We start from the raw sequence: 27,425 nt of genomic DNA, 5'->3' as shown, positions 1-27,425 counted from the left end.
CTCCAGCCCCTGCAGCACTGGCTGCCCACCTCCGGTGCACCTCGTCCAGCTCCAGCTGCTGGCGGGCCCTCAGTTCAGCTAGTTCGGCTGTGACCTGCCGGTTTTTCTCCTCGGAGGCCATCAGTCGGTCAGCAAACTCTTGGCGGACCACCTGGGCCAGGTTGCTGCGCTCACCAGAGAGCTGCACGTTCACCTGCGTGGCAGGAGGCGGTGAGCAGGCCAGCAGTAGGGGGTGGGGGGGTCTGGGTGTGGGAGGGGACTGGGGCTACTCACTGCCCGCACGTCTTCCAACTCCTTCTCCTTCTGCCGCACTAGGGCCTGAAGACGCTCCTTCTCCCCCTCAACATCCCCCAGGCGCCCTTTCAGCTCTGTGCATCGCTCCTGAAGCTTCCGCTCCGACTGCTCCAGCTCTGAGAGCTCCATCTCATACTTGTCCCGTACGCGCTTGACACTGGTGAGCAGAGGGTTAACGTGGCAGAGTGGCTGGGACAACTGCTGCTCTTGCCTGTGGGGACCCAAAGGCAGCCCAGCTTACTCCCTCGCTTGCTTGCGGTGGGGAGGGCCTCACCGGCTCTCAGCTGCCCTCTCGCTCTCCTCCTTGGCCAGTGTCATGTCAGCCTCCAGCCGGTGGATGACCAGCTCGATCTCCTGGTCCCGGCCTTTCCGGATCTCCTCCTTTAGCTCACGTTCCCGGTTTAGCAGCCATGCTTCCTGCAAGGACACACAGCTGGCTTGGGAACCATGGCCAAGAGGGTGGAGGATAGGGAAGGAGGGCATGGGCAGTCACATGGGTTCCTGGGAGGGCTCCCCTGCTCTGAGCCAGAGGAAAGCACAGATCCACAGGGATGAAGGAGCTCTGCCCTCCTTCAGGCCCGCAGGCACTGTCTTTAGGACCTATTGTAGGCACAGGGGCACGAGGTAGACATGGAGCAGGAGGATATCAGCATAGTAGTGCACCACTCCTCTGCTTTTGAGACCCACAGCCCAAGATAACCAGATACCACTGTCAGATAGATACCTGCCAGATAGGCCAGGGCTAATAAAGGGACTTGCCCTATTGCTTCAGTGGTCCTCAGGCCTGGGCAACAAGAGTAAAAACAGGCCACCTCTTAGAGGCAATTTGGAAATTCCCAAAAGGAAGCACCAGAGGCTGATGAGGAGGAGGGGCAGCACCCCCGCCCCCGAAGTCTGGGCACCAGCTGACTGACAGGCACAGGTGGGCACTCCTTATGGAGAGAAACAATGTCCTCTCTGATTTCCAGCATGTGCCCAGGCGCCATTCTCTCGTTTCCAACTCTAACCTTCCAGGACCCTCATGGGGACAGCAGAGAGTGGCACATAGCTGGGGATGAACAACTGAGCCCCAAGTATCCAGGAGTGACACCCAGAAGCAAGTCCAGGGAGGCTGTATATTTGGAGCCCACCCTCCTCGACCCTACCTCCTTCTTGGCGCAGCTGGCCACCCACGCCTGTCTCTCCGCCTCCAGCTGGTCCTTCAGGGCCTTCAGCTCCATCTGGAGGGTGACAGGGCATGAGCTGCCTGAGGCTCCATACCCCAGGGCTCCACCCATTTTGTCTAAGGCCACATGCCCCTAGGGTCAAGCAGGAGGCCCTGCCCTACTGGACCCCAAGCTGAGGACAGAGTTCCAAGAGGGTGAGACCTGGTGCCGCTGCTCCTGCTCTTCCCGGCCCCTCTCAAACTCGGCCCTTAGGGCTCGGGTCAGTGCCGCACTGCTCTCTTCCAACTGTTGCCTCAGCTCCTCCAGCTCCGCCCGCTGCCTGCAGGCCAAGGGAGGATCAGTGGGTGAAGAGTCACCACACAAGGGGCCATTGTGCAAGGGAGGGGTCACTGTGAGGAGAAGCAGCAGCTCCTGGGTGGCACCTGGCTGCCTGCTGGCCTAGCCGCTCCTTCTCCTCGGCCACCTCGCTGTATAACCGCCGCCGCTGCTGCTCCAAGGCCCGCTGCTCCTGCTCCAGGTGCTGCTCGAACCTGCGGGAGGGTGAGGACTGGCTCACACCCAGGGCACTCCAAGATGCTCATGGTGGTGGGCAGGGGTCAGCTGCAGTCGGGGGGCAGCCATCCCCTGCCATCCTCCCCACAGCATTCAGAGCCTGTCACAGCTGCCGCCCAGGGCGGCCAGGCCAGGCCACGAGGACCTTCTGTGTCTGTGGCCACCATGCCTCCTCCTTCAGCGTGAAGTGGCATAGGCTCAGCCACATCTCCCGGCATCCTCTCTTCTCAAACCATCTTCACTCTGCTCAGCCCCACAGCGAGTGTAATGGCCTCACTCAAACAGCTCCACTTACTAGCATGAGGCAGCCAGGCGCCCTCCTGGGATCTGAGCAAGCACAAGCTAGGCCCATGCCCTTGTCTCTCTTGGGGTGGGGAGTGTCGGTGTGGGAGAGAAGGTGGCTCCACCCTGAGGGTCTGCCCTGGAGACACTACCAGCAGAGGAGGGGCTGCCTACTAGTCACTGCTGCCCATGGATACTATCACCTGGCATGTCCCTGGGGTCACTCTGTACCCGGGTCTGAGGGCACAGTCTGGCTACCTTCATAGCAGTGCTGGGTTGACTCCCCACCCCAGGGCACAGAGAAGGAATGAACAAGGGTGTCCTCAGCAACAGATGGATCTTGGTGCCACCTGTCCAAGAGTTGGATGCTTTGAGGCCAGCTAAGAAAGTCTGGACATCAGAAAGCCATAAACCCAACCTCAAAAAAAACTCCCAGCAGGAAGCCCGCATGGCACTTAGTCTGGTAGGCAGGGCTGCAGATACAGCCCTGTGGAGGTTGCTGACCACAACTGTAGAGGAGGCAGGGATGCTGCTCCAGGACCTCAGCCTCCTGCCTGTCCTGGGCATAGCACAGAGTTCCTTGGGCCCCACCTGGGACTCAAGGAGAACACGACAATGCAGCTTAGAAATGGAATTGCCTGGCTTCAGGCTAAGAGTGTCCAAGTGGCCCAGCCCCACCCACCTGACCCTCCCTGTCCCCAGCCCACCCCATGCAGATGCCCACCGCTGCTGGGCACGGGCACGCTCCTGCTGACCCAGCTCCTCCTTCTCCCGCTCCAGGTGTTCCCGCAGCTCCTCTGCCTGGCGCAGGTAGCGCTGTGCGGCCTGCTCATCGCGCTGCAGCAGCTCAGCCTCGTGCAGGCTCCTGAGCTTCCGCACTTCCTGCTTATGCTTGGCGATGAGCTTCTGGATCTCAGGCTCCAAGCCTGGGGGCACCAGTGGCAAGGTAGAAGGAGGACCCCACCCAGTGGGCCCCCTGGTACTCCAGCCCAAAGCATGCTGAGACTGCTGTGCTCAGGTGGAGAAGGGGCAGAACTGTGCCCCAGGGCCCCTGCTCCTGCGGGAGCCGCATTTCCTAGCTGCAGCGGCTCTCTCAACCTGGGTGCACAAAGCTACCCCACCTCCTGATACTCCAACCATCAGGTCTCCCAGCAAGGGTGCTGCTGGAGGAAGAGGTCCCAAGACAAGAGAGGCCGAGGGGAGCCTCTCCCCCAAACCACCTGATCCCGTGGCTCCTTCAGACACCAACCCCACTGACTCCTGCTGTTCTGCTTCTTGCTGTGCAGCCTAGGGGTCAGTAGCCCACTAATCCTTGATTTCTCCACACCAGCCCCCAAGAGGTAAGTGGCACTGAGCACCTCGTTTAGGCCTCTGGGCCAGGGAGCCAGCAGGTGGTTTGCTTCCTCCTTTCTCAGGCGAGCCGTACCTCTGAAGTTAGTGCCTCACCCAGAAAGGTCTTGGACTCAGTGTCACTGAAGCTACTGTTTTCTCTCAAAAGTGCCCCAACCAAAACCAGGGTGGGAGGGCCCCCACCTCTGACAGTGATTTCCTTGATCTTTTTGGTTTTCTCATTGATCCACTTCTCCCGGCGCACTTTCTCTGTGGCGCTCATTAGTTCTTTCAGTTTCTTAATTTCCTAGGAGCAAGAACACAGGAACTTGGAAAGAACAGATGAAAAGGACATTCCCTGCCCCTTAGCTACCTTCTGGGTTTGCACTTCAGAGAGTTACTTCCTCCTTCCCCTGGGGTCAGGACCAGGCTGGAGGCCCGGACCACACCTGAGACATACCTCTACTGTCTGAAAGACAAGGGTGACAGCCATTGGTCTATCCCCAAGAGGAGAGCCTGTGCCCACTGGGACTACTCCAGAGCCCATGGTTTTCACGTGGCTGGTAGTGCTCAGCCCTGGCTCTTGGCTATGGACACTGGGAGCCTTTAACAGTGTCAGGCTCCCACTTCAGGGCCTGGCCTCACTGGACACTGAGGCTCAGTGCAAGGGAAAGGAGAGGGAAGGAAAGGGAGGGTGCTGATGGCACCCCACTCTTGTCTGGACCCCTGGACCTGCATCCTCAGGTCACACTGCTGTGACGCAGGAACCATGTTCACAAGTCCCCCGTGGCCCCAACTCTAAGTTGGAAACAAGGATCCTTTCCTGAGGCTTGCCCCATCCTGGAGTCCTCTGCCTGGTTGAGTGAGGACTGTGAGGCCCAGCCAAGCCATGTCAGCCAGGACCAGGGCCTCACCAGCTCCTGCTGCTCCTGCATCTGGGCCACACGCTCCCGATACCGCTGGTCTCCCTGCTTCAGCTCAGCCACCACTGTCTCATACTTCTCGCTCAGGACTTTCTTGTCTTCAATCAGCTACAACGGGGGGCCAGGAGGTGAGGCTCTGTGCTAAGGACCCTGTCCCACCAGGATGTCCCTCCTAGGCTTTGAGCAGACCTCCACCTAGGTCTGTGCCTGGACCCTGAGGCCAGTGGGAGGACTGCAAGCACAAGTAGACACAGGGCTGCTTCTTTCACCCAGTCCTTACCCTGAAGGACACTGCAAATGTGAATATCCCCAGTGAGGATGACAGCCTCACTTCCTGGGATGAGGATCACTCCATTATCTCAGGTCACCTAGCCCTGCAGGAGGATCTGAATACTGCCTGCCAAGGGGTATCCATGAAGCCCCTTGGGAATACAACAGCCTCACTGAGGACCCCAAACCAGACCTCAGGCCACTGCCTTTTCTCCTAGACCCCAGGCATAGTGGTATCTCCAGAGCAGGATCTGACCAGGGGTAAATGAACCCAGAGGAAGCTTCCACTGCTCTCACTTGGGAGATGCCCCAGCAGCTAGTCCTTGTAGACCAGAAGTCACCTCCCAGAACGCATATGGCCCTGCACAGCAAGCTTTGGAGTGTGTTCAGGGTACCTCCCACTGGGTAGCGAGCTCCATCTCTGCCCAGTCCTCTGCAGAACCTGCTGGCTGTGCTCTGCCCACTGTCCCTGTGGCCTGTCACACCAGACCAGTCGGAGACCAACACCTGTCTGAGTACTAGCAGGTTGTGTGGGCCTCAAACCAGAACCATCCTGAGGTCAGCACTGCATTCCAATGGAGGGGCAACAATGCCAATCCCTGGCACTGAGTCTCCATGAGACCTGTATCCTGGGTCTGTACCCTAACCTTGTCCCTCTGATCCCTACCCCCTCAAAAGCCTCTCATGGTGTTGTCACCTGGTCGATGAAAGTCAGGTGTCGATGGATGGTGGCCTCATAGTGCTCCTTCTGCTGCCGCAACTGCCGACTCAGCTCCTTCTCAGTCTCCTTGACCCGCCTGATGGTGAGGTCACGCTGCTGTGCCTGCATGACAGGAAGCAGGCATTAACACTGGGTCCCTGCCATAGACCTGGGACTGGGCGCCAAGGGTTCAGGGGGAGATAATAGGGACTCAGGGACAATGCCAAGGCCCAAGCCTCTCAGGCAAGGAGCTGGCAGGGTCTCCATTTGGGGCTGATGTGCTATGGCCTCACCAGTGCTCTCTGCAGCAGCACCAGGGCCTGCTTCTTCTCCTCTACCTCCAGCTTCAGCCGCATTACAGACATGCTCCCCTCAGATGCTAGCTCCAGATGCCCCCGTCCTGCCTCTGGCACCAAGCCCTAAGGACACAGACAGCCTCAGGCAGGCAGCCCATGAACTACTAGATAACGGAGGTGGCAGAGATGTGATGTGATGCCCTGCCTATCCTGTGTCCATGAGAAACCCATGCATCCCTCCTGCTCCACCCGGCTTGGAGGGAGAAGGAGCTACATGCAGGGAATCTGGTCAGAAGTGAGGGAGAGTGGGTGACAGGTCAACCCCAAAGAGACTGTTTCTAATATTCAGTGCCAGAGAAGGAAGGCTGTGCCTCAGTTATCAACACAGACCCCGTGATTATAAAACTCATGATCGATCCACGTAACCTGGACACTAGCATTCACCCAGGACTGACCCAGCCAAGGGGACACCAGGACCCAGGGATGCCAGGGCCATCTACCTGCACAGGGCTTTTGGAGGCCACTCGAGGTGAACCACCAAGAGAGGAGCCCAGGTTGGGACAAGCCAACCCTCCTAGCCTCCAGCTCCATTCAGGGCCCAGGAGTGGGGCTGGAGCTGTTGCAGAGACTTGGCAAGTGGCCACCTGCCACTGGTGGGCTGGACAGGGGCTTGGTGAGAGATCTCCTTCCACTGCAGTGCTGTATAGAGGCCTGGCAAGTTACTACCTCCAGGTGGGGGGCCGGCCTGTCCTGTGCTGACTTCTCCATCTCATCCAGGAAGCTCATGATGCTCTGCAGCTTGGCCTCTGAGAGCAGCGTCCCATCCTCTGGGGGGCCAGGAGGTGCACTGAGTTTTCCAAATTTCTCCAGATTGTCAGCTGTCAGGGAGCTGGCATTGTCATCCTGTGAACGGGAGGGCCCAGTAGTGGGGGCTGTTAGGGTACCTGGAGGACTTAGGGTACCCTAGGGGCGGTGGGGAGGAGGGCAAGCTGGAGGTAGCTGGGCTTGACTCTCGCAGAAAGGGTCTCTCCAGCTGCCTCAGACCATGAGGGCAGAGACATTCACCCTGTGGGTTATTGTGTCCTGACCTCAGGGAGGCCTGATAGAGAATGGAAAGCAGGGCTAACAAGGCCTCATATGGCCCTCACTAGTGTCTCAACTAAAACAAGGAGTGTGGTGGCTTCCATCTTCCCTGACCCTGCAGTTACTCAGGTTGGGGTGAGGGAGGGTGCACAGCCCAGTTACCTCATCAGTCCAGGCGTATTTATCCTTATGATAGGCCCTGGGGTGGGGCAGTGGCTCTGGCTCCTCTTCCAGCAGCCTCAGCGTGTCCAGCAGCTCATCCAGTGTTGCCCTGGACTTGGCCCTGCTCCTGGCAGGGTCCATTGTCCCTGTGTCCTCAATGGCTACAACCTGGGAGTGGACATCCTGCAGCAGAGGAGTAGAGAGGGAAAGCTGGCAAGGCTGTTGGTGGCTGAGAGTAATCCCCACACACAGGCAGATCAAAGGGGCGTGGGGCTGGGGCTTTTTCTGCCCACTCCCTGTGACCACCTGGGCCCAGCCACACAGGCCAGAAGCATCTTTACCATCCAGGAACGTATCTCGGGTCTCCTCCATGAAAACAGGCTCAGCCACCTAACCCCACAATGTGCAGTCTGATAGCCTTGGTATCCCTGGCCTCTCTGAGCTTCTAGAGCTTTTTCTATGGATAAGGACACAGGGCCCTGCCCCAGGAAAATGTGAAAACTGATAGGATTCCAAAGCAGTTCTGAGACCCCCACCCCACAAGGGCTCACAGGCCACTGCCTTCTAGGTAGCCTTTCAGGGCATAAGGGACCCCAAGGCCAAGGAGTGGGCAGGGTAAAGGCCAACTCAGTAGGCCACCCCTGGCATGAAGCCAAAGTCTGGAAGGGAGGGAGTGGTGAGTTGTGCACACACCTGTGGCTTGTCCTCTGAAGATTGCTGGGGATCTGGGGATGAGTCAGGCAAGGATGCAGGTGGGGAGGAGTCTCTGGGGCCTCCCAGGTAGACACTGGTACCTGCATGACAGAACATGGTATTGGCCCACCCAGGGTCCTATGTCTGGGGGAGCCCTGCAAGGAGCTGGGTGTGGAGGAGATGGTTACAGCTCCATAGAACAGATATATTGGGGATCCCTGGCCTTCCGAGTGTGAGGTCAGGGGGCAGCTGGTGTCATGCCTGGGCTCTGGGCCTCTGTTCTGTGGCCTCTCTCTGTCCCAGGGCCAGGACTGTTTGTGAAGGCCTGAGTAATCTCAAGTACAGCCCACGAGTGGGTCAGGCAGGAGCAAAGGTCAGCATGGAGGAGAACCAAGGTCCCAACTGCATGAGTGGAAGCCACCAATCCTGGCCACTGCATAGGGGCCAAGGGCACACCAGCAGGGGCTGCATCTCCTCCCCAGGCCATGTGGGCCAAGAGCTACTCACCAGCATTATTCGCCTTGACAGCCTGGCAGGCAGTGCTGCCTGGCATCAGGGGTGGCTCTTGTTTGGGCTGAGGCTGCCCCAGTGCCCTGTTTTCCGAGCTCTCCTTGGGCAGCCCACACTCAGCCTCACCTGACTTCTGGGCTCGTTTCTGTTGCAGTTCCTGCCAAGGGAGTGTCTGTGAGCAGCCCCTGGGGAAAGGATGATTTCCTCATCCTCCCACAGCCTAACTTTCCTGGGGCTCCACGTCCAGGGGCCTGCAGGCCCAAGTAGCAGCGTCATACAGAGTCAGGCTCAGGACTGAGCCTTGCTCTCTAGCCTATGGGGCTGCAAAGCTCCTCTTAGGTCACGCAAGCACCTGGATGGCCGCACGCCTGGCCTGACGCGCTTTCTCCTCCCGGGCCTTCTTCCTTGTGGCTTCCTTCTGTTGGTGCAGGTCCAGAAGATTCCCACTGCTCAGCCGCTGCTGTTGCAGCTGTTCCTGCCAGGAAAGCCGAAGCCAGGGGTGTTAAAGATTTTGAAGACAGCAGATCCTATGGACCTGACTAGGTTTCCTCTCGACTCTCATTGTCCCCAGGAACCTGCAGTCTGCTGAGGAGGGAGAGACAAGGACAGAGGACAAGCCCCCACCCCTTGGCAGAGGATGGCATATTCAGGGGAGACAGCTCTGCACTACAGGGTCAGAAGCTTGTTCAGAGTGTCCTCCTGACACCTGCACTCTGATGACCATCACAGGGACCAAGCATGGCCCACAGATGGGATATGTATGTACAAGCAACTCAAGTCTCAATTCCACTTACCCAGGAACTCCACCTGTGCATGGTTCAGACTCTGGGACTCTAGGCCCACCTGTGGGGAAGCCTGGTGTGGCTCACATGTCCACACTGACCTCTTGCTTGGATGCCAACAAGTGCTCAAGGCTTGCTGCTGCTGCTTGGCGCCGCTGCACCTGTCGACGGTACCAGTGTTGGATGGTGACAGCAGCCTGGTTCACCTGGTGGATAAACCTACACCAGAGAGCGGGTTTAGAACTTAAAGGGCCTAGTACACTATGCCCCTAGTTCCCTGCAGATCAAATGTCCATATGGGCGGAAACAAACTGGTGGCAATACAGACAGCCCTTTTCATCCAGCCTATGATGCAGCAGGACCAGTCCTTCTAGGCCAGCTCCATTAAAACCTAAAATCTTCCCTCCTGGGAAGCTACCCAGGGAAAGCAAGCATGTGTCTGCTCAGACTTGGGTGGCTGTGCTGAATAATCCAGGAAGTGAAAACAGACGCTGCACGTAAACATAGTTACGTCCAGCCCGATGGCAAGCTGCTGGTGGTAGCATAGAGCACCATGGCCCAAGGCTATGAAGCAAACAGGTCAGTGACTGCTAGGTTGGGGAAGAGGAAGAGATAAACAAAAGGGACCAAGGGAATCATGGAGATACTGGAACAGTCTGGTCTTGGTATGCTGTATCTGCAGACATCAACATGTACATTTGTCAAATGGGTGCATTTTACTGTACCTAATTATACTAAATAAATTTAATTAAATAAGAAAATGTCAACCTTGGCTTGAGGGACCACGTGTAGATCCATTCAGCAAAAGCACTGACAGGAGGGCCCTGGTTCTGCAGAGTGCAGCCCATCCTCCCTGAGAGGCTAGTCTACCTGGGGTTACCCCAGTGGGCTTTGAGGAGTGCTGGCTGTAAACCTCCCTTCCCTGTGCCTTCCCCCATCTCCTGCCACATGCAAAGCAGGTGAGCTAGGTGTAGGCTCTCAGAGGCCAGGGTGGAGGTGCCTGCAGCAGCTGTCCAGCTACTAAGGGTGGCCTGGCTGGAAACCACTGTCCTGCTTGCAAGAGGCTCCATTTGTGCTCCCTCCAGGTCTCCAAGGGCATGCCGCAAGGTCACAACCCCATTGGAATTTTTTGTTTTGTCAGTACTGGAGTTTGAACTCAGGGCTTTGTGCTCGCTAGGCAGGCGTCTCCCACTTGAGCCATTCCTCCAGCTCTTCTCAGTTTTGTGTTGTCTTTCCCCACACTATAAAAATCTACTCATTTTCAGCACACAATTCAATGCTCTTTAGTAAATTTATACAGCTGTGCGCCCATCAGTGTACAATTTTCTAGAACATTCCATGAACCCCAAAGAGCAGTCCCTGTGCTATCCTGGTTCCCACCACCCCAGCATTTTATTTTTTCTTTTCCTTTTTTTTTTTGTGGCACTCATGTTTGAAATCAGAACCTTCACTTTGAGCCACTCCACTGCCCTTTTTTGTGAAGAGGTTTCTCAAGATAGGATCTCACAAACTATTTTCCTGGGCTGGCTTCAAACTGCGATCCTCCTGATCTCTGCCTCCCGAGTAGCTAGGATTGCAGGCGTGAGCCACCGGCATCTGACCCCAGCCTTTTCTTGACATCTTATATCTTACACACATGGAGCCACTTCCTGTGCTGTGCTGTCTTTTTAGCCTCGCTATTTTTAAAGCAACCAGCAAATGGAAACTCTATCGTTGGGAGGTGTAGACCCAGATCTTTGCTCCCCACCTCCCATGAGCAGTCACCTCTCGGCCTCCTCCTCAGTCACCTCCTTCCTCCTAAGCAGGCCGGCAGAGATCCGGGCCTCATGGTTGCTGCTGGAGAAGTTCTTCCGGGGCTTTGCGAAGCTGCTGCCCTCACTGGCAGCTGCCTTGATGATGTTGCTGACAGCAGGAAGAGAAACCCCACTTACCACCCTGGGAATGGCTGTGCCATGGCTCCAGTGGTGTCCCAGAGCTCGGAGCCTAGAGGATACCCATAGGTCTCTAAGCAAGGCCGGTCCTACCACTCCACTTTACTGGTTCCCAAGGCCACCTACATCCCAACAGCTGGCACCCAAGTAAATGTTCTTTTCTGCAATATTGGGGTTTGGATTCAGGGCCTCACACTTGCTAGGCAAGCACTCTACCACTTGAGCCACTCCACCAGCCCTTTTTTGTGTTGGGGTTTTTTGAGATAGGGTCTTGTGAACTATTTGCCCAGGCTGGCTTTGAACCACAATCCTCCTGATTCTCTGCCTCCCAAGTAGCTAGGAATATAGGCGTGACCACGAGGGCCCAGATCAAGCAAATGTTCTTTACGTTTAAAAAAGCAAGGGTGCTCAAAGGTCACAGGAGTCCATCTCAGGACACAGAGCTCCTCTACCCTGTTCAGACATTCCCACGGTGATACCCTCGCAGTTCTGGATACAGACAGCGGCTTCCTCAATGGGGTCCTACCCCGGGCATGAGTCCTGGGCTTGCTGAGTCTGTTTTCTGTCTCCCTGAGAAGCTAGTCTGGCTTAGATAGGACTGGGTGATGGCAATGAGGGCAAGGAACCCTGCTGCAGGAGCCTGCCATGCACACTGTACCCCCACCAAGGTCCCACTCCTGAGTCATGTGCCTCCGGGTGGGTGATACCAGCCTTACTTGAGGGAGGGTACTGTCTGGTTGGAGCTCTTCAGCGGGGGTGACTTCTCTGAGGGGGTGTAGCGGTTATGTACCATAGTGGTAACGCAGTTGCCCACGGCTCCCTTGTTGCTCCTGCCAGAGAGACAGAAAGCAGGTCAGGCTTGGAGATGATAAGTGGCATCGTGTCCGTGATACAAGTGCTGGCACAGAGCATTATCAGTCAAGTGTCACTGGGCCCGTCATGATGAAGCCCTGTTCGGAGCAGGAAAGCCCTTTTCTGTGTCTCAAAGAGGCATCCTCTGGCCCAGTGAAGCTGGGAGGAAGTCACGTTTGTCTCAAAGGTTCAGAGGTCACTTGAGGTCCACTTTCTTCAGGGCCCACTCACCAACTTCAGGCACGGAGCCAACTGAGGCCACGGAGCCAGGCCCTCCCTAAGACCTGCTGTCTTGGCTGGCTTCCCCAGCTGCACTCTGGTCTGTCATGTCTCTAGTAAGTATGACCCCAAGTGAAGAGTGACCAATGCTGCCCTGGTACAGGCCCAGCCTTGGCAGGCAGGCTTGAGGCCCTAAGCCAGTTTGGTCCAGGGAAGGTGGTGGGAGACATATGAAACCTCAGGGCTCAAACTCTGACAATTCTTGGAAAGTCACACACGGCCACAGAGCCTTCTTAGCCTGAAGTGCTCAGGAGCACAGCAGGGCCTCCTTCCTTTGAAGGAGCAGAGACACAGGCAGAAGGCATCCTGCGCTCCCTCATCCCTTCTAAAGGTGTAAGACAGCACCTTGCAGCTCCTCCCTTTGGCCTTGGGTAAAGAAAGTCATTCTTTCATTCATTCATTGATTCCTTCATTCATTCTAACGCAGCCTGATCTAGTCACAAACAAAACAGACAGAGTTCTTGTGCTAGAACCTCTGCTGAGTGGGCCATCCCGCCACCCGCAAGGTCTGTTGTACCTGTTATTGGCAGTGAAGCTGGGTGCCAGGGTGCTCTCCTTCCTCCTTGGGCCTGCAGGGGAACCGAGGGCACTGGAACTTGGGACACTGGCCGGCAAGGCAAAGCCCCTGGGCTGGTCATCCTGTGAGTAATATGGACAGCCCCTGACCCCTGGCACACACCCAAACACAGGCCCTTGCCTATGACACCACCTCCCCCACAGACGGAGGAGGCATAGCTCCCACATGTGTAACTGATGGGATGACCCAAAGGCTGCATGGTAGGATCGCGGGTTGGTACCCCAGACACCCCCCGCCCCCGCAGCTGCCCTCCCCTGCCTGCAAAGGCAGGAAGGACAAGTAATAATCCAAATGGTGATTATGGCAGAAAGACCAGGACTCACGGCCACCTTATGCCTGACTTTACCAGGATGTTCCATGTGGCTCCTTTCTCACTGGGTGCCTTGCTCAGACTGGCCACCCTCCTTCTCTCACTGGTGCTGCCCTCAAAGAGTGTGAGGAAGTCAGTGGGTTCTGCTGGCCTGTGTCCAAGAGAGGACAGTACACAAGGATAAAATCAGCCAGCTAGGAAACCTATTCCAGGAAGGAAGATGGCGCCACATCTTACAAGGGGACAGAAGGGGCCATGACACCAGCAAGGGATTCTGTCCCATACCCAGTTTAGAACACCTTTTCTTAGCCCTGACCCACAACTGTGCCTGTCAGGGGTGATTTTGTAGGTGGTCTGGATCTGGGGATTTGGGGAACTCCCATCCGTGTCTGAGTTTTAGTAGCCAGAATGATCCTAGATTTCTGGAGAGCAAGAGCCTTATATATGTGGCCACCTATTGCTGCCCTCTTCTCCCCTGTGGACAGAGAGCCACTTGAGCCTGCAGCTCAGAGGGGATGAGGCATGGCTGGACAACAGGTGCCATGGACACACCTTCAGACAACATGTCTCAAGGTAATCGGAAGTGAGACCACCTGCCTTGCTGCCCTATGGGAAGTCATCACTTCTGTGATGAAAAATGTGGCCTATCCATATGGTAGAACACCATTCAGCCTCGAAAAGAAGAGAAGCAGCAACACACTACAACAGGGAGGAGCCTTGAAAGTGTGACGTTCCGTGAAAGACACAGGCTACCACTGCATGATCCCTGTCACAGAACAGTAAGTCCACAGGGACAGATGCGGACTGGCAAATGATGAGGCCAGGGGAGGGGGTGGGATATGGGTGATGAAAGCTTTCTAAACTTGGTTGTGGGGATAGCTGCACAATTCTGTGAATGTGCTAAAAATCACCAAACTGGGCTGGAGGTGTGGCTAAGGGTTAGAGCACTTCTCCCGGGAGACTGGATGCCACTTGGAGCCTCAAGAAAAGGCTCAGGGCAGAGCAGACCCACAGGCAGGAGGAGCCATCTAGCTCCCAAACTGGATCCTCTGAGTTGGTGAGAACCCTGATGTAAATTCCATAGGTTCAGCTTTAGAGACACTCCATGAACTCATCAAAAATTCACAAAGAACAAAGGACCAGAGAAGCCACAGAACCATAAAGAACCAAGCACTGTTCTTTCTCTAACAGTTCTGAGGAAGCAAGAGATGTGGAAAAACACTAAAACAGTGTGGGGCCAGCACAGGAGACACAGGGCAGGGGACAGGACATGAGGCCCTCCACAGGGTCATGGCACTTCATGAAGGCAGAGGTCACCCAGTCAGCATGGAAAGATGCAATGCAGGGTAAATGCTGGGACACTAACACAAACAAAACCAAACTCACTCCCCCATAGCCAGAAAAGCACAGGTGCACCTACAAAGGATTTCCTAGATGTCACACAACCAGCACAACCACACTGCACACATCACACACATCCCGCCCCCACACACCACACACTCACACACACCATGACACGGGTCATACTCACCACACACACACAATAAACCCACTACCCACACACAGACACACACACCATACACCATGGACACACACCATGCCACACCACATGGCACACACACGCACACACACGCCACACCACTCCCAGCACTGACACATGTGGCCACTGCTGCCCCCAGCACATCCTACATTCCGCCAACCGCCACAAGGCACAGTGAACATCCCTGGGAGAGTTGCATTATTTCAGCAAGGTACCAGGCCACTCTGCTGCATCCTATGCCCTGAAGTCACTTGTTTGGTGGACACAGATGCCATGGGTGACTGTACTGTGGGGTAGTGCTGCCCTTGCATTTCTGGAGAGGATTCACCCAGCTGCCCAGAACTTAGCCATCTATAGATATATAGCCCTGTAGGAGTGCCCACCCACTCAGGGACAACACATGTGGGAAGCGATGTCAGGGCCTTGCTGGCTGCTCTGAACTCAGAGGCGTCCACTCCAGAGAGTGCTGACTGCTGCTAGCTCCACAAACTGGCACCTTCCATATGGTACTGGGCACTGGGAAGCCTCCTCTCCCTCCTCTGGTTTGGAATCTACAAGGAGTAGTGGAAGTTTAACTGGGTGAGGACAGGTATGGGCCACCAAGGAGAACTTGGAATTGCCATGATACTGATGCCTCCTGCAAACAACAGGTTTGATACACAAAGAGCAGGTAGGAAAGGCCACAACTGAAAGAAGATCCCTAACAGCCTCACATGTTCTGCCCACCCTGCCTGGGACCCGAGAAGGTGTAAGCAAGAGGAGCTGTGTTCTGAGGGTCCTAGGCTCCAGAATGCAACACAGATGCATCAGAACACAGTGACTGCCCTTGGTCTCCCTGTCCCTCTCAGCTCAATAGGACAGGGTGGGACAAGGGCTGGGTGTGTGAAGGTCACCAGGCCCCAGTGCCCGGCAAGGGCCACTACTAATGGAGTTGGAAGGGCTGGGAGAGGAGCAGGATGGGGTTACTTGAGGAGGCTGGGGTGACCTGGGGGAGCAGAGGGTTACCTGAGGGGGCCGAGGGTTGCCTGAGGGCTCTGAGAAAACCTAAGGGGCCGGGGGTACCTGGGGGAGCTGGTCCATGGCTGGTTGACTTGTGTGGTGCTGTTAGATCTTCGAAGGTTGTTGATGGCCCGGGAGCCCCCAGGTCCTGTGGCCTCCTACAGAAAGGAAAAAAACAGCTCATTCAGTGCTAACGGTCTCAGATACTCAGCAGCTTACTCACACTAGACCAGGCCTTAGGGAAACAGCTGGAGAACAGGGGTATCCTGGCTTCAGGGACAGGTTGGGGGGGCTCTGAAGGCTGCATGTAAATGAGTAAGAAGAGCCACAGGACAGAAAGGACAGTGAGGGGCGAAGGGCATGGCTGCCAGCTGAGGCTGCTGTGACCCAAGAGCCTCGACATCCAGCACAATGTGGGGAGTCTTTCACCCCTGCACTGGGTGAGGGTCTGGGAGGCAGCATGAGTTCAGCTGGGAAATGCTTGTCACTGCCACTGTTGTCATCAACAGTGAGCTTCCAGAAGGGCAGGACTCCTCCCCACCATGTGCAGATGGATGAGCCTATCTGGACCTCCTGGCCCCTGGCCCTCAGCAGCCCCCACCTCCTCCACCAGGTGGGAGTATACCAAGAGCTACTCTGTGGGGCCACAGAGAGGATGAACATGGAGATAGGGCAGGGAGGGTGGGAGGGCCCAGGTGAGGGCTCTGGAGGACAGACTCAGCAGTCTACTAGATCCAGGTGACTCCCTGCATCCCAGGCGTCATAACAGCCTGGAAGCTGACAAAGACAATGTTGCAAAAAACAAAAGAGTTAGGACAAAGGTACACAAGGCTGAGGCAGGAGGACTATGAGTTCTAGGCCAGCCTGGGCTACATAGCAAGACCATATCGAGGGAGAGGGGGAGAGGGGGAGAGGGGGAGGAGGAGGAGGAGAAGGAGGAGGAGGAGGAAAAGAAGAAGAAAAAGAGGAAGAGGAAGAAGAGGAAGAGGAAGAAGAAGGAAGAAGAAGGAAGAAGGAAGAAGAGGAGGAGGAGGAGGAGGAGGAGAAGAAAGAAGAAGAAGAAGAAGAAGAGAAAGAAAGAAAGAAGAAGGGAGTGGAGGAGAATGGTGAGGAGATACAGCTGAGGGACTGATGAATGACCAAGTGCCACTAGGAAGAGCTTGTTTCCTGGGGAGGGTATGGTAACATCTGCAGTTTGCTCTCAAACATGGAGACACGCAGGGAAGGGGAGAGAAAGCAAGTCCAGGGTAGCATCAGTCATCACCAGTCTGGGGAGTCACATTAGATTACTCTTCCAACTTTTTTGTAGGCTTAAAAATCTTCCTCACATATAGCTGGGCACCAGTGACTCACACCTGCAATCCTAGCTACTCAGGAGGCAGAGATCAGGAGGATCGTGGTTTGAAGCCAGTCTGGGGAAATAGTTCAAGAGACCCTATCTCGAAAACACCCAACACAAAAAAGGGCTGGGGATGTGGTTCAAGTGGTAGAGCACCTGCCTAGCAAGCTTAAGACCTGAGCTCAAACCTCAGCACTGCCCAAAAAAAAAAAAAAAACAAACAAAAACCCACCAACTTCCCCATACATTTTGGGGAAAGGACCTCAGAATCCAGTGGGAAAACAGCCTGGGGGCTTCCATCCTCCATGCCAAACGGCCATCAAGGAGACTTGACCTCAGAGGTGCGTAGGCCAACACAGTAAGGACTAGAAACTTCTGAGTTTTTAAGAAAATCTAAAAACAAACACCACCACCAAATACTACCAAAAACAAAGCCAGGAACCAGTCATATACATGGAATTGCACTACACTAAATTCATCAAGAAATTGTTTTCCAAAATGTGGTCTTTCTCTATTCAAGGAACTGGGGGGCTCTGAGAGGCTACCACAGATCAGGGCCCTGAAGTTTTCTGGTAAATGAGTAAACACACCCATTCTAAGCAGAGGCCAGGATGCCAACAGAACCATCAGAGGTGGCCTGATTTCAAGGCCAGCAGCCATCACCTTCTCCTAGGTTGGTGATGCTGAGGCTGCGTGGTTCCTATGAACATCCCAGCTGGACCATGTGCTCGGGGCCCACGGTTAGGCACTGCAAAGGGCTTCAGAGAACAGAGCATGGACTCAGTATACAGGGGAAGCTAGGAGGCAGGTCCAAGAGAGGTTTTTATTTCTGTAGAGAGAATGACATATGTCTGCACCACCTTAGCACTGCACTCAGAAGAGCTTGTATCCTCCTTACCAACTATACAGGGGTGGAGACAAGAGGAGGTACTAAGGGTGAGCCCTGTGGACCCCGGTGAGGGTGGGGTGGAGTGAGAGAGAAGAAGCAGCAGGTACCAAGTGGTAAGGAATTGGGCCTCAGCAAAGGAAGCCCCAGCCTTGACTTTTGGGAGGTAGCCTCTAAGCCCTCAGAATATCCCGCCTGATCTAAATACCTATTTACTTGGGGGCCCTAGGTCAGCCAGGTACTCTAACAGTGTGATTTATGGTGGAGATTGGAGTCACACAAGAAAGTGACATGGGATGGGGCTTGGGCCACATAGTGTTAGTCGACCCATGAAGGAGCTGAAGGCAGAGGTCAGTCACATGGGTGCCCACTGTGCCTCTATGTTGGAGCTCAGAAGGGATTCTAGATACAGAGGTTGGGGTGGGGGCATTGCTGGCTGACAATACCTTGGTGTGTGTGTCGACACCATCCATGATGGAAAAGTAAAGCTGTCTCTATGCCACGGGGAGAGGACAGCCCAGGCTCACATGAGCCTCCTGGACTCTGCCCACACGTCTTTCTGGCTGAATTAATCTACATTCTCTCCCTGTAATAAACCATCACTACAAGTATAACAACGGTCATTAGTTCTGGGAAACCTTCTGACAAATTTTTGCATGCAAGAGAACCCCCAGACTGGCACTGGTGTCAGAAGTCCCTGTGGCCACTTCTCCGAGGATGCACTTCAAGAGGCTCTGCTGGAAAGCATGAGGTATAGCCCAAGTGCAGGAGAGGAAAGGAGAAAAGCAGCTCAGGGTTGGGACTCAGGCTGCCTGTGGCTGAGTGCATGTCAGAGAATGTCAAAGTGGAGAAGGGGACAGCCAAGTGGAGAGGTCAAAGGAGAATGCATCACAAGAACAAAACTGAAGGGTAGGATCACAGCATGGAAAATACTGGTGGAACCCAGTTTTCATCTGCACGTAAAGCACAGTCCGCAAGGAAAAAAAATAGAAAAGTCAGCAAAAGACAAGAATGGCTCATAGAAAAGGAATACAAATGGCCCTAAAACACAGGAAAACAGGCCAGACACAATGGTACATGCCTGCAGTTCCAGTTGCTCAGAGGGCTGAGGCAAGACAGTCACTTGAGCCCAGGCCTTAGAGGTCAGCCTGGGCAACAGAGTGAGACCTCATTTCAAACAAAAAACCATGTGGAGAGTTGCTTGTCTCATTCCTAAGAGAAGATAAGGCAGGAGTGCAGTGGAGGCAGAGGGAGGTGGTGCTGGAGTGATCAAGGCTGGGCACGGGCGGAGCCATAAGCCTTAGGCCTAAGGGGCTGCAAGTGCTGGTCATTCAGTCATGGGTGGTCTTTAATTCTGATTCTACTTCACACATCACTGGAAGTGAACAAAGAACTGACTGGTGGGCAGTGGGGCCAGAGTTCCCAGGGGTCATAGGGAAGCAAGGAAAGGAGGCTAGACCCATCAGGAGGTCATGGGTTAGTTAGAAACATCAGTAGGAACTCACAGTTAGCTTATACAGATGCAGAAGGTTACGTATAGAAATAGCCACAGAAGTGTGCATACACCAGCTAGTGTATGCTCCATCTCGGGCAAGTGTGCAAACACACATTCACGTGTCTCTCTCTCTGCTCGGGAAGTTGAGAGGGCCCAGCCCCCAGATCTCAGTCTAACACGGTTCTCTAGCAAAAGGAAGCTGGGTTCCTGGGAGACTGGCAATCCTAGGTGTGGGGACATGCAGGTGAGGCTAGAGCTGCTTGTAGGGCTGAAAATGGGGAAAGGCTCAAAAAACAAAATGACAGGCCATGTCAAGGGGATGCAGGAGCCAACTGTGAGGGTCCTGATGTCCAAGCTGGGATGATCATGGTAGCAATGGATTATAACCCAAGGTGTAAAATAAACACCCTCAAATGATATCAAATGTGTAGAATCATATCATTTATGTAGATGCACTGCCCTCAGAAGGGTGGATGGACTCCCCACCCCAAAGTGCTACAGGTAGAGAGCACAGTAAGAAAGGGGAAGGCAACCTCACTGTGAGAAGCCTGACAAGCAAAACTTCAGCCAAGTGATCACAATGACACCAATAGTGAGAAACCATGGGGACAGCACCATCCCCATGTGAGGTGACACAAAAGGTCCTTTACCCATCTTCCCCCCCCCACCACTCATCACTCAGTACAATCGTGAGAAAAAGATCCAGAACCCCAGCAGGAGACAGTGTGTCAAACGTGTGACCAATGCTCCTCAAAGCTGCCAAGGTCATCAAAGACAAGCAAAGCCCGTGAAACCGTCCCAGCCCAGAGGAGCCTGAGGAGCCTGGAGAATTAAGGGTCAGGTGGGACGCTGGACAGAAAGGACTCCAGGTAAAACAGGAAATCTGTGTCAACCTCAGACTTCAGGTTATCGACAATGTATAAGTTTGACCCACCGATTGTACAAATGTCCCATACTAATGCAGTATGCGAACAAAGGGAAACCAGGTGTAGGGTTTGCAAAAACTCCGGACTGCCTTTCCACTTTTTTTTTTTTTTTTTTTTTGACAGTACTAGGGTTTGAACTCAGAGCCTCATGTTTACTATGGAGGCAATCTACTACTTGAGCCATTCTGCCAGCCCTTTTTTGTGTTGGGTATTTTTATGTGTGTGGGGGGGGGGGGTTTGAACTTGGTGCTTCACACTTGCAAAGCAGGCTCTCTACTGCTTAAGCCACACTTTCAGTCCATTTTGCTCTAGTTATTTTGCTTTTTTTTTGGCAGGACTGGGTTTAAACTCAGGGTCTCACGCTTGCCAGGCAGATGCTCGTACTGCTTGAGCCACTCAGCTAGCTGCTCTGGTTATTTTGGAGATAGGATCTCCAGAGCTTTTTGCCTGGCCTAGTCTCGACCCTGATCCTCTTCTGCCTCCCAAGTACATAGGATTACAAGTGTGAGCCACAGGCATCAGGCCTGTCTGTCCAGTTTCTCTGTAAATCTAACACCATTCTTATATAAAAAATTTATTTTAAAAAATAGTAAACAACAACAAGAAAAAAAAATAACTAGGGTTGGGACACTGAGATGAGAGGATCACTTAAGCCCAGGAATTCAAAGCCAGTCTGGGCAGCATGGTGAGACCCCAACTCAAAAGAAAAGGAAAAAGGGGGGGGGGAACAGAGAAAAGAAGAGCTGTTCAACCAGATGTCTTTGTATATACGTTACCAAGTTAGTAAAGATGGAAGACCTTGCAGGGTGTGTAAGTGCATCCTTTGCTGGGGGTGAGTGTGACTGAACAACGATCTACGTGAAGAGCAACTTGGTGACGCCCAACATTTTAAATGGACATAGCAGTGACCCAGGTACGTGCACTGACGCCAGATGACGCAGACATGAGGACACACATGACGGCACTGCTTAGAGGTGATCAGCTAGACCTCTGCTTCTGCACAGCTGTTGGACAGGGCAGCAGCCACACAAAACCCGCACGGGACACTCTACAGGATGTTGCCTGCACTAGTGTAGATACGCCCAGAGCATCAAGAAGGGGCAGAAGAACTGAGCAGCCGCCCTGTGGAGAGGTTCATTGCCCAGTGTGCACCCTTCCTGTGCCCTCTGCATTTCATGACCTATTCAAAGTAACATATGTAGAATTGTTTTTTGGTGGGACTGGGGTTTGAACTCAGGGCTTTGCACTTGCAAAGCAGGCACTCCACCACTTGAGCCACACCTCCAGTCCATATTGCTTTGGTTATTTTGGAGATGGGGGTCTCATGAACTATTTTCCTGGGCTGGCCACTAACTGTGATCCTCCTGATCTCAGTCTCCCAAGTAGCTAGAATTACAGGTGTGAGTCACAGGTGCCTGGCTAGAACTGTTGAAACAATCAGATGAAACAGCAGCCACCACTGCATCAGGGTGATAGGCTATGGACAGCTTGCATCCTTTCCTGATTTTCCGGGTGGCAGTTTTATAGCCTCCATGCTCAGGATGACAAATGTCAGGGGCAGAATGAGAGGCCTTGTGCTCACCCCTTCAGGATACCAAGACAGAAAGTGCATGGAAGATAAATAAAGTCATGGTCTAAGAACCCCAAACTCCACCTGTGCAAAGGGTAAGGTGTCATGCACCCAGGACTGTGGGACTCCACCTGGGGACAGAACTGGCCCTCATTCAGTGACACATATGTGGTGACATCTGCTCCACTGATGAGCTTGGGCTCTTGGGATTTAAAGACCTTGTTCCTTTACAAGGAAGGGAAATGCAGGGAACAATTCAGAGAGCAAAAAGATCTAATGGGCATGCAGCTCAGGCAGGCAAGAGGGACCCTCTAAGAACTGGCACTGATGTCATATTCCCTGAGCCAGAAAACCAGCAGTGACTGCAGCTAATGTTCCAGAAGGAGAATCTCAGGTCACAGGGTTCTGGATCAAGGGCCATCTTTGGAGACAAAGGGCAGAGTGGAAACACCAGACTGATGGACATGGAGGAAGATTCCATCTAGGGGCAGTGCCCCCCACAGCCCCACAAAAACCAGGAGAAAGAAGTCCATCAACCCTGGGTCAGGTGTGGAGACACAGCCTGGCCAAACCAAACACCCTCCAGGAACCCTAGCGAGACCAAGTAATGGCAAGGACGGGTGGCCAAGGGCTGGGCACTCCTCAATAACTCCTAGCCAGGCAGGTGGCTCTTTCACCAACATCTGAGCTCCTGCCAGGAATGCCGGCAGTGGGGCCATCTCAGAGGAAGTGAACGATTTATAGACACGAAATGAAGGAGGGGCCCTGTTAGCTTCCCCCATTCAACACTGGGAGAGGGCAACGCTGTGCCTGAGGAAAGAAGGGCATGATATGTGAACCCTTGCTTTAGCTTTGAACAAGTGCTCAGTTACAGAGGGTTCTACAGTAGGAAGGCTGGGAGAGGTGGTCACACATGCAGCTCAGTCTTGGGTGTCGGGGGGGGGGGGGTGGGGGTGGGGGGGGGTGGGCGCCTGTCTTCTCCAGCCACCAGCAAGCGTAGCAACTGTAGCATTGTCTCTGTGCCAGTGTATCCACAGTATTGCCCACACTGTCCTAGACCCTTCCCCCTCCTAGGGCTTCAGGGGCAAAGGGAGGGGTCTGGATGGGAGAGTGGGGGCTCAGTGACTCAGGAGCAAGGTTGGGCCTGTGCAGGGCTGTAGGGGTCAGGGACCCCTGGCCTGAGTCAACTGTCCCTCTGCTACAGCAGCACAGTGGACTGTGTCCACCACGGATGACCAGTTCCTGCCCACTAGTCCCAGGTTTTGGGAAGTCGTTTCGACCAAGAGTCCTCTACTAGACAGCTGTCCCTGCCCTAGAACTAAGCTCTGACACTGGCCGCCCACCAGCATCTGACACAGAATGAAAGCCTTTTTGAAAATTCAAGAAACCCCATCTCAACCAATAAAAGTTGGGGGTAAAGCATAGGAGGATCACAGTTCAGGCTGACCCAGTCATATGTGAGACCCTATTCAAAAAATAACTAAAACAAAAAGGGCCGGGGGCATGGCTCAAATGGTAGAGTGCCTGCCCAGCAAGGCCTCGAGCTCAAATTCCATACCACCAAAAAAAAAAAAAGAAAAAGGGCTTTTTTAGGGCAAAGGGAGGGGTGAGCCTTTTATCCAAAGGGGAACTTCAACCTTGGCCCAACAGGGAGACTGAGACTATCATCTATACCCCCAACCTCCACATGGACCTCTCCTCAGGCAGGGAGCCTTGGATTGGCTACAGCATCTGACCCAAGCCCCCAGGCCCCTCCATGTTCTGAAAGCTTAGGCCAAACTCAAGTACCACCCTGCTCCTCACAGAACTGCCTGGAGACAAGGCTCGCAGATAGCAACTCATGGGATGCAACAGCCCACCCTGGCCTCTCACAGACAGCTCTATTAATCTGTTGGTGATGCCCTTGTCCCTTGCCTATGGAAGTGGTCAGATAAAGGAAAGGTAGCTCTGGCCCCATAGCCCCCACCCCTGGCTACCTTGCCCAGCTGTGCCCACCTGTGCACACCTGCCATCCATCCAGGTTTCTCCAAGATCACACAGCTCATCACCCTCCCCATAGGTCAACCTCATTTCTCAAGGATACAAATCAGTTCCAAGGGCAGTGGAATAGGAGGGGCAGAGCCTGGAAGGGTGTGGGCTCTACCTCAGGTCAGTCAATGGCCTTGACCTTCTTGTAAGTCAGCTCCAGGTGAGGTCCAGATCCTTCCTGCCCCAGATGGCCAGGGATGTGAGGCAGGTGCTCATGTATGGAACTGTATCCAGAGGCCAGGTGCCACCTCCATTACTGGACCCTACTCTGACCCCCACACTCACCAGTGTCTTTCTCCTTGGCTCACTGCCCGTGGCTATGGAGACAGACCTGACGATGGGCTTGGTGGCAGAGGCACTGCTGGGATGCTGAGACATTGGTGGAGGGAGACCAATCAGACTCAGGTCCATGCCTTCTGGGGTGCCCTCAGTAGCCTCACTGATAGCCCTTGAGCCCTTCATGGTAGACGAGATGGGCCCTGAAGGGAGGTGAGAGAGGCAGTAAGACACCCTGAAGGAACCAGTCCCTGTGCCTACCACCTTAGGCAGAGCCTTGGCCCTCCCAGGACACCTGGGTCCACCTGTCATCTGGAAGCCTGCCATTGACCATGTGCCCTTCTCACTGTGGGAGTTGTGGGGGGACTCAGGCTCCTAAACAGGAACACCAGAGGGCTGGCCTAGACCCCATGGCGATGCGTGGCTGAGCAGGGAGCTCTGAGGCAGGCAAGCAGCAGAGGCCAGTATGCCTGGAGTGACCTAGGGTGCAGGTGACTGCCTGGTGTGAGCCTGGCTCTGCCATGACCCCACCCCAGCCCTGTGACCCTGAGCAAGATACCCCACCTGTCAGATGACTTTCCTCTTCCATAAAATGGGGGTTCATAAAACCTCCTCATGGGGCTGTCAGGAGGTGACTGAGGTCAGCACCAGGCAAGCCCTCAACAACAGCCAGTTATTCTAGGAGTGTTTGTTCTCAGAAGTTCTATGGAAGCCCCGGGTCCCCAGGCTTACTTGGCCATGGAATCCCTCCATCACCTCAGAACCCCAGGGAACAACCATGAGAGATGTCGCAGCTGCTCTCTTGCTCCTGGAGTTCTGTCACCCTTCCTCACATGGCTACCTTCATTGTCTCCCTTCACAAGTCTTTTTCCTCTTCTCACCTCCAAGAGTCAGAGGCCCCAGGGCTCAGCCCCTCTCCTCCATCTACCCTCTCACCCAGGAACCCTCTCTGGCTTCCTGGCTTCCCCCACACTACAAGCCTGGCCCAGCCAACTCTTTGCCTTGCACAACTGCAACAGTCCCCTCCACCTGGTTGGCCCCTGAGACATCCTCACACAGCACCTTGAATCTTTCTGAACCACTCCTGACTTGCAGTATACCTAGTGGAAATGGCTTCTCAGAGTACTGAGAATAAAGTCCACAGAGAGGACCCTGCTCTCTAAGTGCTCACTCTGCTTTAGGCAAACCTGCCTCCATACTGTTCTCAGACTCAGCCAACTCATCCTTGCACAGATTTGCACCTGCTGTCCCTCTGCCTCCCCAGGTCCTGCTTCATTTGTCTCCCTTTCTCCACACAAGGGGCTTTCTACATTGCATGACTCCCATGAGCACATAGGGCTGTGTGGCTCTGGCTCCTGGCATGAAGAAGGCACTTGAATGGTGAGTGCTGAGCAAGTGAGGACACAAGTCAAATGACAAGAGTGAGTATGAGGCAGGTGCTGGCTCACGCCTGTAATCCTAGCAACTTTGGGAGGCTGAGATGGGTAGGATCATGGTTCAAGGCCAGGGCAAATAGTTTGTCAGACTCCCCCCCCCCCCCAAAATAACCAGAGCAAAATGGACTGGATGTGTGGCTCAAGTGGTGGAGTGCCTGCTTTGCAAGCGCAAAACCCAGAATGCAAACCCCAACCTCACTAAAAACAAAACAAGAAAGGGTAACTATGGTCTGCCACTGCGTCCCATGGGCCAACGCACACACCCACCCATTATCATCCAAGGCCAGTGCTACCTTGGTGCAGACCTCCCGGCCTAGGGGGTGAGCTCCCCAATATATAGAGACTGCTCTGCCATCGGCCTGGTCAATGTCCTGGGTGTGCATTTCCGGTTGGGCGGGTGACCTTAACACCCCCTCTGCCTGGCACTGGCCAAGCCCCGCTGGACTCAGGCTGGACCCTGCTTTCCCCGCCACACGTGCAGCCAAGCCAGCCAGCGAGGCTCTGCGGTGGTAAACACAGCTTCTCCATGGAAACCACCAGGCCTGGGAACCCAAGCTCACCCTGGATAAAAAGATGTCCTCCCAGGACCCAAAGGCGCCTGGGCCCCGGGGGTGGGCGGCCCGGGAGGTGCAGAGGCAGGGCCCAGGCGCAGCCGGTGCCCTCCGCTCTCCGCGGGCAGCTCCCATCGCCCCAGTCCTCCCGGGGCTTACGACGGGGGTCCCGACCGCCCGAGCCGACCCCGCGGGGCCTCGCCTGGGGCACGAGCCCCAGCTCACCTACGGGGGCCCGGACTCCCTCACCTGCACGGGCCGGGCCTGGGGCGCGGGGCCCGTGGACTCAGCCGGGTGGGCAGCGGAACAGAAAGCAGCCGGGCCGAAGACCTGGCGAATCGCAGCACCCAGCGTTGCCTCAGACGCGGGTGACAATGAAGCAGGGGCCAACGAGGTGAGCCGCCGCGGCTAGCAACCAGCCTGGCACCACCTCCCCTGTCCGTCACGCCGGCCCACCTTTCCTGCGCGCGCCGCTCCCAGATTGGCCCTCCCGCTGGCCATCCCGAGAGCTCATTGGGCTGCTCGGCTGTCCTTCATGAAGTTCAAGCGTGGGAGGAGCAGAGGAAAACTGGGGCCCGCGACGGCACGAGCTGCTGATTGGACGCGTCTGGGAAGGGGCGGGGATTCCAGAGGCGGGCGTCCATGTGGGTGGGGCCTCGGATTGTGGGCGGGACCTGCGGGTTGGACTCCATCCCCAGGCAGGTGGAAGCGCTGTCCCGGCAGCAGTTTCCCAGAGCCCACCTGCAAGATAGTAGGGTGGTGTTTGCACCGTTACAGACTCCTTCGCATTCCTTGCTTTTTTTTTTTTTTTAAAGGTTTTTATTTTTAATTTTTTTGGGCGGTATTGATTTGAACTCAAGCCGAGGCAGGCACTCTACTACTTCGAGCCCTGCTAATGGACTTTTGTGTGAACATAAATTCTCAATTCTCTTGGGTGTATACCTAGGAGTGGAATTGATGGGTTCTATGCTATTGGTTTATAAGAAACGGCGAAACTGAGCTGGGCGCCCATGGCTCACGCCTGTAATCCTAGCTACTTGAGAGGCTGAGACCTGGAGGGTCATGGTTCGAGGCCAGACCCAGGTTTGTGAGACACACCCCCCCCATCTCCAAAATAACCAAGCAAAATGGACTGGTGGCATCTCTGATCTATAGTTTCAGACCTATAGTTCACCAAGCTCAAGCAGTGGAGTACCTGCTTTGCAAGTATGAAGCCCTGAGTTCAAATCCCAGTCCCACAAAAGGAAAAAAAAAAAAAAAGCCTGTTTTCCAAAGTTGTATGTTACACTTCTTACACTCCTGCCAGCATTGTGCTCCCTGTCACCTCAGCACTTGGTATTGTCAGGTTTTTGTGGTGGTTTTTTGTCTTATTAACAGGTGGGTAGCTG

The 27,425-nt window shown here is 54.6% G+C and overlaps 1 protein-coding gene across 8 annotated transcripts in view; it reads right to left on the bottom strand.

Moving 5' to 3' along the window:
• Positions 1 to 26,478, bottom strand: part of Cep131 (centrosomal protein 131) — a 34,230-nt gene extending 7,752 nt beyond the window's left edge. For 2 of the 8 annotated variants that reach the window (XM_074044901.1, XM_020185654.2), the window contains exons 1-24: positions 26,287 to 26,478; positions 24,060 to 24,253; positions 15,594 to 15,688; positions 13,028 to 13,142; positions 12,622 to 12,743; positions 11,690 to 11,803; positions 10,807 to 10,944; positions 9,144 to 9,261; positions 8,613 to 8,735; positions 8,258 to 8,417; positions 7,751 to 7,851; positions 7,058 to 7,240; positions 6,539 to 6,715; positions 5,810 to 5,935; positions 5,514 to 5,639; positions 4,538 to 4,654; positions 3,828 to 3,930; positions 3,019 to 3,220; positions 1,883 to 1,990; positions 1,662 to 1,779; positions 1,440 to 1,514; positions 569 to 711; positions 274 to 451; positions 30 to 193 (exon numbers count right to left, since the gene is read on the bottom strand). In XM_074044901.1, coding sequence (XP_073901002.1) covers positions 30 to 193; positions 274 to 451; positions 569 to 711; positions 1,440 to 1,514; positions 1,662 to 1,779; positions 1,883 to 1,990; positions 3,019 to 3,220; positions 3,828 to 3,930; positions 4,538 to 4,654; positions 5,514 to 5,639; positions 5,810 to 5,935; positions 6,539 to 6,715; positions 7,058 to 7,240; positions 7,751 to 7,851; positions 8,258 to 8,417; positions 8,613 to 8,735; positions 9,144 to 9,261; positions 10,807 to 10,944; positions 11,690 to 11,803; positions 12,622 to 12,743; positions 13,028 to 13,142; positions 15,594 to 15,688; positions 24,060 to 24,236 — 3,083 coding nt within the window. In that variant the 5' untranslated portion in view covers positions 24,237 to 24,253; positions 26,287 to 26,478. Of the gene's footprint in view, positions 1 to 29; positions 194 to 273; positions 452 to 535; positions 712 to 1,439; positions 1,515 to 1,661; positions 1,780 to 1,882; positions 1,991 to 3,018; positions 3,221 to 3,827; positions 3,931 to 4,537; positions 4,655 to 5,513; positions 5,640 to 5,809; positions 5,936 to 6,538; positions 6,716 to 7,057; positions 7,241 to 7,750; positions 7,852 to 8,257; positions 8,418 to 8,612; positions 8,736 to 9,143; positions 9,262 to 10,806; positions 10,945 to 11,689; positions 11,804 to 12,621; positions 12,744 to 13,010; positions 13,143 to 15,593; positions 15,689 to 24,059; positions 24,254 to 26,286 lie in introns of those variants that run through there. The other 6 variants (XM_020185655.2, XM_074044902.1, XM_074044903.1 and 3 more) reach the window with 6 other exon arrangements.
• Positions 26,479 to 27,425: the final 947 nt, after the last annotated feature.

Source organism: Castor canadensis, chromosome 11 (assembly GCF_047511655.1).
Source record: "Castor canadensis chromosome 11, mCasCan1.hap1v2, whole genome shotgun sequence".
In the NCBI taxonomy this organism is placed as follows: Eukaryota; Metazoa; Chordata; class Mammalia; order Rodentia; family Castoridae; genus Castor; species Castor canadensis.
Note: the sequence above shows the minus strand (reverse complement) of the source record. Positions and strands in the feature narration are given on the sequence as shown.